This window comes from Chrysochloris asiatica, unplaced genomic scaffold, assembly GCF_000296735.1.
Source record: "Chrysochloris asiatica unplaced genomic scaffold, ChrAsi1.0 scaffold00049, whole genome shotgun sequence".
Taxonomy (NCBI): domain Eukaryota; kingdom Metazoa; phylum Chordata; class Mammalia; order Afrosoricida; family Chrysochloridae; genus Chrysochloris; species Chrysochloris asiatica.
This window is the reverse complement of record NW_006408567.1, coordinates 3,179,633-3,190,423: the sequence shown is the minus strand read 5'-3', so window position 1 is coordinate 3,190,423 and position 10,791 is coordinate 3,179,633. Positions and strand designations below refer to the sequence as shown.

Genomic DNA, 10,791 nt, shown 5'->3' with positions numbered 1-10,791 from the left:
GTCATATTTTATGTTGTTTAAGAACGATATTTGCAATGAATAGGTTATTGGTCTTTTAAGATTCTATCATGTGCTCTCTAGTATAATTTCTATCACCAAGGCCATATTTTCCACCTACGGATCCTTTCTTTCTGTTTCCAGTTTTTACATTCCAATCACTAGTAATTATCAATTATCAATACATCTTGATTGCATGTTTTGAACCTTTTGGTTCACAGTCCAGTGCTGATCCTATGGCATCACGCCAGAACTCATCTATTCGAAGGTGATAATAATAAGTATCAATAAGATTTTTGTGAATCTTAAATATGATAATGATACCTATAAAAAATATACCACAATATCAGCATGTGTAGAAACTAAATAGATTTTACTGAATACGTTTCTCTCCTATTTTTTGTGCTCTTCTTACTCACCCCAATACTTATTATTCCCTCCAAACACACACACACACACACACACACACACAAGCACATGAAAATTAGTTTAAATGAATTAACCAAGCAAAGCCTTATGTTATTGATGATTGAAGAGGAAATGGCAGGCCATTCCTGTAACATTGTCCAAACCACTAAAAGAGATTGAGAGCACTGTAGCTATAAATGTGGCCATCTAAGGAAGGCAGAGCCCAAAGAAAGCCAGAAGATGAGGGAAATCTTGTCAAGACTGGTAGACAAATCCAGAGCAGGGTCAAGGAGAAGCTCAAACCAGCTGTCATCCATTGCCACAAGGACAAACAAACCTCCCTTTACACACTAGCTAAATTCCACAGTAGAGAGAGATGCTTCAGGAGAAAAGGCTTTCTTGAAACACTAAAAATTATCACACAACAAAATCCGAACTCTGTTTAGAAAGATTAGTAATTCATCAGATTGGCCTAAATTTTAATCTGGTTTGCACAGTTAAGTAATCCCCTCCCTCTTCTCCTTTCCCTCACTGACTAGGAGATGCATTCTCAAGAAAAAGGCCTTATCAGTTGCAGAAAAAAATGTTTTTCCTCTGCACATCAAAGTTACAAAAGAAGTTAAAATTTATAAATGTTATATGTGAAAACTCTGGAAAACCTAAAGAGCAAACTAATTTAAAATATGATTATTAAACTCACTTTTGCTCTTTTTGTATTTTTAGATTGATATCTTCAAAGTGGAGTTCTTATGTGGTGCTGTAGCATAAACTGGACTGTTAACTGCAAGGTAGGCTGTTCAAACCCACCAACTGCTCCTTAGAAACACAATACAGGGTCACTGTGAGTCAGAACTGATTCACTGACACTTAACAACAGTGTAACAACAGCTTTAAAGTAAGTTTGCTATCTAACAGTGTATAGTGATGTTTAGCTATTTATTATAACTTGTGAAAACCAGTTTTTCATGATGAATTATTAGGATCCAAGAACTGTTACATACTGATTCTTATTGTTAATGATTAGTCATATTTTCATTCCTAAAATGATAGAAAAAAATTATTGATTTCTAAAGGCCCTGATTTGTTATCTTCTTTCACAGTATGTGAAACCAGACCTCTGGAAGTCACTTGAGTCCACACAGTATGGGGAGTCTCTTCTCTTTCTGCTTATACAGACCTTTAGAGAACATGTACTGATCCCCGTTTTGAATCTACTACTGATGCTTTCCCAAGTTCTATTGTCGCCTTCAGTTTGTTCCTCCATCTCCAAATTGCTCACTTGTTTCTTCATCCTATTTATAGCTCTATTTTTCTCCTACACTGTTGGAATGATTTCCAGCTGCAACACTCTTTCAAATATTTCTGAGGCGGGGGAGGACCTCCTCTTCTACAAAAATAGCCAACCTAAAAGCGATTCATTTCATTGTCCAGGCCTTTTAACAATTTAAAAGAACTTTTCATATTATTCATGAGTCTAAACTTATTCATCCATATAATTTCAATTTTAAGCTTTTAGGTTAAGGGCTACAATTTCCCAATGACATTCTCAGGGCTAGGTAGACAGACTGTACTGAAATTGGTGTTGCTTCTTAAAAAAGAAATGCTAGCACTTACTTCACCTTTTAACTGAGGCTGCAGAACTAAAGAATTAGGTTTGTATTCTGAAAGGTGGGAAGGATTCTTAATAACTGCTTTAAATGACAAACTACAGTAGAAAGTGGATTTTGCACTAATGGATTTCTGCTTAATAAAATCACACATTTATGTAAATCAATACAGGAAAACCATTAGGTGTGGGTGTACTATTTTTAAAAGACTTTCTTGTTTAGTTTATTCTAAAAGTAATGTGTGGTTATTATGAAAAATAACAGAAAAAAAGAAGAAAAATCCGACATACTCCCACCACCCAAAACAATACTAGTGTTAAACTTTGTTGCTGCTATTTCATGCATGAAGTCAGTCCCGACTCAGAGTGACTCTATATCAGGTTCCCAAGGGCAGTTAGTGGGTTTGAACTGCTGAAGTTGGTAATCCAGTGCTTATCCTGGTTGACAGTCTGGTGCTTATACTACAATCCCACACCAAGGTGAATATTGATACTCTTTTTTCTTAATGATACTTGGTTTGTTTTTTGTTTTTACCTTTACTTGTTACTTTTTCTTTGTCAAAAACATTATATGTTGTTAAGTGCCATCAAGTTGGTTCCAATTCATAGCAACCCTACACACAACTGAAGCAAACACTGCTTAGTCTTGTGCCATCCTCACAATTGTTATGTTTGAGCCCATTGTTGCTGCCACTGTGTCAATCTATCTCACTGAGGGTCTTCCTCTTTTTCACTGACCCTCCATGACATCCTTCTCCAGGAACTGGTCCTTCCTGCAACATGTCCAGAGCACTTGAGAATGAAGTCTCTTCATTCTTGCTTCTAAGGAGCATTCTGGCTGTACTTTCAAGACAGGTTTGTTTGATGCGTTTCCGCTGTGCAGAGTAGGCCGGTTTGTCCGGCTCATGGCGCCCCCTGGGTGGCCCTTGGGCCTCAGTGCTACAGCCAGACCTTAGTACCTAACATGGAGTGGCAGAATGAGGAGCAAACTCTCGGGGACCCCAGCGTGCGGTCTCCTGGAGATTCAAGGTGTCAGACCCCAGCTAAGGCAGGGCAGGAAGAAGGAGTGGGGTCAGAGGTGGCTACCTTGGGCATGGAGGCGGACCGCACGAGCGTGGACGGGCTTTGGGAGCTCCCTGTGGAACCAGCTGAGCAGAGGCCAGAATGCAGCTACTGCAGCTGGCCTCAAAAAGTATGCTTATGTCCATTTCTACGAGTACATCCATTACACATCTCTACGCATTTGTACATAATTCAGCGTCCAGCAGACGAAAGCAAACAGTTATGGACAGTTCCTCTACTAGCTAGCTGCCTACCCCAGGAAAAGTGTAACGTCAAGATTGGTCATTGCTTCAGTGAAGAAAGGGATCTTGAACTTTCAGCTGTTTGCCGAAAACCTTATACATTAATATATCCAGGGGATGAAGCTGCTAATTTGAATGAATTTATATTAGATTCTCCTGTTTATCCTTCCACAATTATCATCATTGATGGTATATGGAGCCAGGCTAAGGATATTTTCTATAAGAATTCCTTGTTCCGACTTCCCAAATAGGATATATACCTCATAAGATATCAGCTCAACCAATCTTACCCTCTGATCAACCATCAGCACTCATGGAAGCAGCAGTCAATAAATCAAATGATGCACTGCATTGGGCAAATCTGCTGCACAAGATCTCTTTAATGTGGTTGAAGAACAAAGAAGTCAGTCTGGGGACTAAGGTGTGCCTGGCCCAAGTCATGGTATTTTCAGCAACCTTATATGCATGCAAAAGTTGGACAGTGAATAAGGAAGATTCGAGAAGGATTGATGCATTGAGTTATGGTTTTGGAGGAGAATATTAAAAGTACCATGGACTGCCAAAAGAACAAATAGATCTGTGTTGTAAGAAGTACAACCAGAGTGCTCCTTGGAAGCCAGGATGGCCAGACTTCATCTCTCATTCTTGGGACTTATTATCAGGAGGGACCAATCCCTGGAGAAGGATATCATGTTTGGTAAAGTGGAAGGTCAGAGAAAAAGACGAAGACCCCAGTGAGATGGATTGGCACAGTGGCAGCAGCAGTAAGTTCAAATGTAGCAACAATTGTGAAGTTGGTCTAGGGCTGGGCAGTGTTCCTTTCTGTTGTGCCTAAGATCACTATGAGTTGGTACCAACCTGATGGTATCTAACAACAAGAAGACAGCTGAATTATATGGTACCCTTATTTCTAACCTTCTCGTGGTTATTGTATAGTATTGTTTAACAACAATAATTGTTTTCCTGATTTCCTTTTCAGAGTTCTCTTTGTTAATGTAAATGAATTCAACTGATTTTTGTATGTTGATCTTATATGCTAGTTCCTTCTGTTAGTGATGACATATTTCTTGAAGAATCCTTGGGATATTCTGATGGGATCACATCATCTGCAAATAAGAATTGTTTTACTTCTTCTTTGTGAATTTGGATGCCTTTTTTGCCTTATTTCTGTAGCTAGGACTACAAGTACAATGTTAAATAAAAGTGATGATAAAGGGGGAAAAAAAGACAGGTTTGCTTGCTTTTCTGACAGTTCATAATACTCTCAGTATTTAGTGCCAACACCAAAATTCAAACTTAAATAGGTAGTAAAAATGTCTGCCTTGAACATTATGCTTTTTAAAGAACTATTTATATGGGATCAAATTAAAAACAGAAACTTGAAAGATTAGTTAGGAACTTTAGGAGACAGCGAGTTTATGTTAATGGCGAGGGAACTACTTAAATGGAGGGTGAGAATGGTTGCACAGCTCAAAGAATATAATTAATGTCACTTAATTACATATGTATAAATTGTTGAATTGGTGTAGGCTTTGCTGTATATATTATCAACAACAATAATAAAATAATTTTTAAATGAATCTAGGAATTGGTATGAAGGTATTTTGTAGATGTAGTTAATAATTAAAGTCAACTTTGTTGACTTTAAACAAAAGAAATAGCTTCAATAATATGGATGAACCTCAATCAGTCATTTGGAGGAGCAAAATTTATGGTTTTCTGGTAAAATAGAAATTCTGACTCAGGATTGTCAGACTGCCCTATGGACTTAAGACCCAAGACTAGCATTAATTCCTGCCTGAGTTTCAAACTTGCCTGCCAGCCCTATGGATTTTAGACTTTCCAACTCATGCAATCACATGATGCAAATAACAAAATAGATACCTTTATCAAGCCATCGAGGCTAGGTCAAATGTATACTATCTACAAGTTTGGGCATTCCTGTACATGTCCTCTCACTTCATATGAGCTGGATGCTTTGCTCTCAGCTCTAGCCCTCTGTGACTATATCCTTGTCGATGGGCTCAGGAGTCCCAAGATCTCACCACACTTCAGACCAACCAGACTTTCCTCTTCTCTCTCGCATCTCCAGGTTGAAGGGAGTCTATGGAACATGGTCAGACTCAGCTTTGGGGCCATTTTTAACACAATAGAAAGCAAAAAAATATTTAAAATATGACACTCAATGAAAGGACACTCAAAATCTCATTTGACCTCTACTGGGAATGGACATTACATGACTCAAATTTTTGGTACTCTGCACATGCTCACAAATAGCCATGAAAACAATGCAAATATTGGTTTGGGGGTTAAAAATAAATTTTAGTGAGTAATCAAAAGGAGAACCTGATTGGTACATTTTCAATGGATTTAGGACACACGCTAACCCAGGATTGTTTTAAATTGCGATCCTTACATTAATTATATCTGCAGAGACCTTTATTACAAATTCTTATAGTTGGGATTTGTACCTACCTTTTTGGGAAATGGTGTTGAGACACCTTATTGAATCCTTCTTCCTGTAAAGATTTTTTATAGTGCATCCATGCTCTATATTAAAGTTTAAAGTGTCCTAATGGTGCAACAGTTAAGAACTTGGCAACTAGCCAGAATGTTGGCAGCTTAAACACACCCAGAAGCTCCAGAGGAAAGCTCTGATGATACGCTTCCATAAAGATACAGGCAAGAAAAAGCTATGGACAGTTCTACTCTGTTTCACAGAGTCACTATGAGTAGAATTCAACTCAACAGAGTATCAAATAACAACAAAAACATTTCATGGACTGTATTTGAGTTATCTGTTTCTATTGATTGGTCTATTTCAGGTCATATTTATCCAAGTATTTAAATTGAAGTCTCACCATCCCATCCTGATTTTATGTCCAAAATAAGTAAGTTGAAGGCTCACTCTTTGTGTTTCTAAGGAGTATTCTGGTGGTATTTATTTCCAAAATTGATTTGTTCATTCTTTTGCAATGTTTTCATGACCATTTGTGAACATGTGCAGAGTGCCAAAAATTTGAGTCATGCTAGGTGCATTTCCAGTTGAGGTCAAATGAGAAGTCCTTTAAATGGTTTAATTGAGTGTCATCTATTCAATACACAGTAAAACTTGTGAAAGTCAGAAACTGTATAAGGCAAAAATGTGTCAAAGAAGGAAAATTCAAGTATTTTTCACTAACACGAGTGATAGAAAAGTGTTAAGACTTCACCCTGTTAAAGGTGGAAACTTTGTGAGATCTAAATCCACAAGGCCGTCCCATTTAATTCTGGTTCTCACAGGTTTCACTGTACTTATCACATGGCCCAATTCATCACCACTCATTAATATTCTTTTAATATATTATTTATTCTTCTTACAAAGTTTGTTACATTTTATGAAGTTCCTTCCAAAAGATATCTCACTGGAGATTTTGGATAATTTTGTTAAATTATTTTGAAAAAATTTATAAGCTAGATAAACCTGGAGGAGCTGGAAATCAATGGAACTGCTTTGTTTTTCTTGTTCTGCAAGTTTTTATCCTTTGACAAGGTGCTGTCTTACTATTCTTCTATTGCTTATTTTAGTGGAAAAGAGTTGAGTTTTCCTCAGGTTTCATCTTATGTGTTTCTGGATTTCAAAGATTTTTCTGCAGAATGTCTTCCTTTTATTATAATTAATTTTAGGTCATTTGGTAATCTTTATAATTTTCTTTTTGTAAATTCATTTATTTTTCATATTTTCTTAATAATTTTAGATTTATGTTGTTCATTTTCATGATCTGTCTATTTCTTTATGCTGTATAAACCCAAACTGAACTCATTGCCATCAAGTCGATTCTAGAGACCTTGTTTAGAATTTCTGAGGCATCTCTGGTGGGTTTGAAGCACCAACCTTGCACTATAAATTCTTATAGGAGCAGAAAGTCTCATCTTTCTCCTGAGAAACGTCTGGTGGGTTTGAACTGCCAACCATGCCGTTAGCAGCTCAGGGCTTATCCTGCAGCACCACCAGGGTTCCTATAGTCTACTTAATTATAGAACTACAACAGAGAGCTAATAAAATGCTTTCCCTTTTAAATTATATTCAGCCTTATCATTTGTCCTTTTATAATTTTTTTTTCCTTTTATAAAATTAAATGACTTTTCTTTTGACCTTATGATATGGTGCCGTAGGATAAAACACTAGACCATAAGGTCAGTTTGAACAGCAATGTGGATTGTTCAAACTCATCAGCCACTCCTCAGAAATCCTATATAGGTTACTGAGTCGGAACCAGTTTGACAGCACTTAACAACAAAAACAACAACAATACCAATATAATGTAAAGCTGTAGAATAAACACTGGACTGCTAACCAAAATGTCAATGATTCAAACTTACCAGCTGCTCCTTGAAAACCGTACACAGGGTGACTATGAGTCAGAGCTGACGTGACAGTACTCAACAACAATAAGTTATGAAACCTGGTAGGATAAGCACTGGACTATTGACCAAAAGACTGGCAGTTCAAACCCACAAGTTGCTCTCAGAAACCCTATACAAGATTGTTACGAGTTGAAACCAATGCAATGGCATACAGCATTAATAATATAATACATGTATCCACATATGGTGAATAAATGCATAAATACATGAATATAGCCCCAACACACTTAAAAGTTTCTTTTTTATTTGTTTCATCCCTTTATATATTTGTTTGTTGTTAAGTACCTTCTAGACAATTCTGACTGATAGAGATCCTGTATAGGGTTTCCAAAGAGCAGTTGGTGGGTTTGAACCACTGAGTACAGTTGTTATCCTACAGCACCACATCAGAACTCATATTTTTAACCTCTTAAATAAGGAGTCCTGGGTGGCACTGTGGGTTAATGCACTGGACTGCAAGGTCAATTTGAAACACAAGATCAGTGGTTTAAGCTCATCAGCCACTCCCTAGAAACCTATATAGGATCTCTATGGTTTGGAATCTACTAGACCGCATACAACAACTACAATAAATATGTTTAATTGAGTTAAAAAGAGTTGGTGGTACAAACAATTAGCACATTCAGATGTTAACCAAAAATTGGAGGTTCTAGTGTAGTCAGAGATACCTTCTGGCAGTCTGCTTCTGAAAATTAGCCATTAAAAATGTTATGTGGCATGAAACTGTTTTAAAACAACTGGATAATGAAAGCAATTCATACATTGGACAGTAATAACTAAAGACCAGAAGAGTTGTGGGATGGCATCAAGAATATCATACATGAAGAAAGCAATATATCATTAAAAAGACAGTAAAGAAAGAAAAGACCAAAATAAATGTCAGAGGAGACTGAACTCTTAAGCATAGAGAAGATAAAGAGACTCAAAGAAATGATGAAGTAAAAAACCTGAATAGAAAATTTCAGAGGGCAGCTTGAAAAGACAAAATATTATAAGAAAATATGAAAAGATCTGGAGTTTGAAAACCAAAAGGGCAGAATCAAAAGACTCAGCATGAACAAGCTGAAAGAACTGAAGAAAAAAATTCACATTTTAGGTTGCAATATTGAAGGATTCTATGAGGAAAATATTGAATGATGCAGGAAGTATCAAAAGCAGATGGAAGGAATACACAGAGTCGCTTTACCCAAAAGAATTGGTCGATACTTGTTACCTCTTAAAAATAGATTAATTGAGTTCAACCATGGTCCATAGATTCCAGTTGACCTGGAGATGAGAGAGAAAAGAGGAAGGGCTAGTTGGTCCAAATTGTGGTGAGACTTGGGGACACCTAAGCACATAGACAAGAACATAGCCACAGAGGGCCAGAGCTGAGAGTGAAGCATCCAGCTGACATGAAGTGAGGAGAGATGCACAAGAACATACAACTTGCAGATAGTACCCATTTGACCTAGTCTTGATGGTTTAATAATCAATCAGAACTTGACTAGAGGAAAACTTTTTGATAAAGGAAATGAGGATAAATTGCTACAATTTGATGAATGTGACCTATACTCATGAAGGTTGTTGTTGTTGTTAAGTGCTGTCAAGTTGGTTCTGACCCATAGCGACCCTGTATAGAGTTTCTGAGGAGCAGCTTTAACCACCAACCTTGCAGTTCAAATGACTTGGCAGTCTGGTCATTAACCCACAGCACCACACCAGGTCTCATGGAGGTAGTAACTCTAAATACTAACAGAGAGCGAAGGAGTCTTCACATCAAGTATCAATGCTATCCCCTCTGGGCAACTTAGATATTGGCTACCTAAAATGAGGGGACAATAAAGGCATAAAGTTACTGGCTTACAAGGTTTCAGCAGGGAGTTTAGTTTAAGAGTATGGGGGAGGGGGGAGAAAGAGTCCCCACTGAATAGGTCTCATCTTGTCTAGACAGGCCTGGTTAAAAGAGATGTGGATAAGATTCTTATGATTCAGTAGTGAGTAATTGTTATCATGACTAATAGTGACTGTCACAATTGTAAAGATAGAACTTTTGTATCAAAAACGGGGGAGTAGTCAATCGTACATTCCAGGAACAGGGAACCCTAGGACCATCAAGGGAGAAGAGCACAAGCAGAATGCGAGACTCTATCCAGAGAAGCAGCGGCACCAGAGATGGAGGCAGAGATGGGGACATGGAGAGGGAGAACAGCTGAAGACTCTAGATTCATGGAAAGAGAGAGACTAAGAGCTGGCAGCCTGGAGGCAAACTTGCAGAATGCACCCTACCCATTGGTGGTATAAATTGTTACATATGCTGGAGTGTTTAAAGAGCTAAAGTGAATAGAGAGAAATACTGCTAATTGATGGTACTTGGAGGGGATTATAAACATTGGAATGAAACAAGGTGTATGATTTGTTGAATGTGAAACTGATGATCTGCCCTTTAAATTCACTCAATTGACAATAAAAACTTCAAAGAAAATTTTAAAAAGATTGGGTAGGGATCTTAGGGGGCAGTGAGATTATGTTAACGAAGGAAGAACAACTCAGAAAAGTAGGGTGAGATTGACTGCACAACTCAAAGAATGTAATCAATGTAAGTGACTTGTATATGTAGAAATTGTTGGTTTATGTTCTCCTGTGTGTATTCTCAACAACAAAAAATAAAACAAATGTTCAATATCATGAGTCATTAAGAAAATACAAATCAAAACCCACAATGAAATAGATACCACTTCACACCCACCCAGATGGCTATCATCACAGAAAATAACAAATGTTGGCAAGGATTTGGAGAAATTGTAACTAATACTCATACACATTTTCTGGAAATGTAAAATGGTGCAACCATTTGGAAAAACGAGTTGACAATCACTTTAAAAGTTAAGTATAGAGTTATTATATTACTCAATAATCCCATTCAGATAACTGAAGACAAATAAAAACACTATTGTAACAAATATGGTAATTTTTCTCTAAATCTGAAACCAGTTCAAAATAAATGGTTAAAAAATACAAATAAAACACATTTTTAAAAGTGAAGCATTGTTTTCAGTCCATGGCCACTGAGGTTATGAGATGAGGGCT

At 37.2% G+C, this 10,791-nt stretch overlaps 1 protein-coding gene across 1 annotated transcript; it reads left to right on the top strand.

Annotated features, from left to right (window-relative positions):
• The first annotated feature begins 2,975 nt into the window (after positions 1–2,975).
• Positions 2,976–3,566, top strand: LOC102814813 (DTW domain-containing protein 2-like). Its single transcript, XM_006862517.1, has one exon. The coding sequence runs from the start codon at positions 2,976–2,978 to the stop codon at positions 3,564–3,566; it is 591 nt and encodes a 196-aa protein (XP_006862579.1).
• The last annotated feature ends 7,225 nt before the right edge of the window (positions 3,567–10,791 follow it).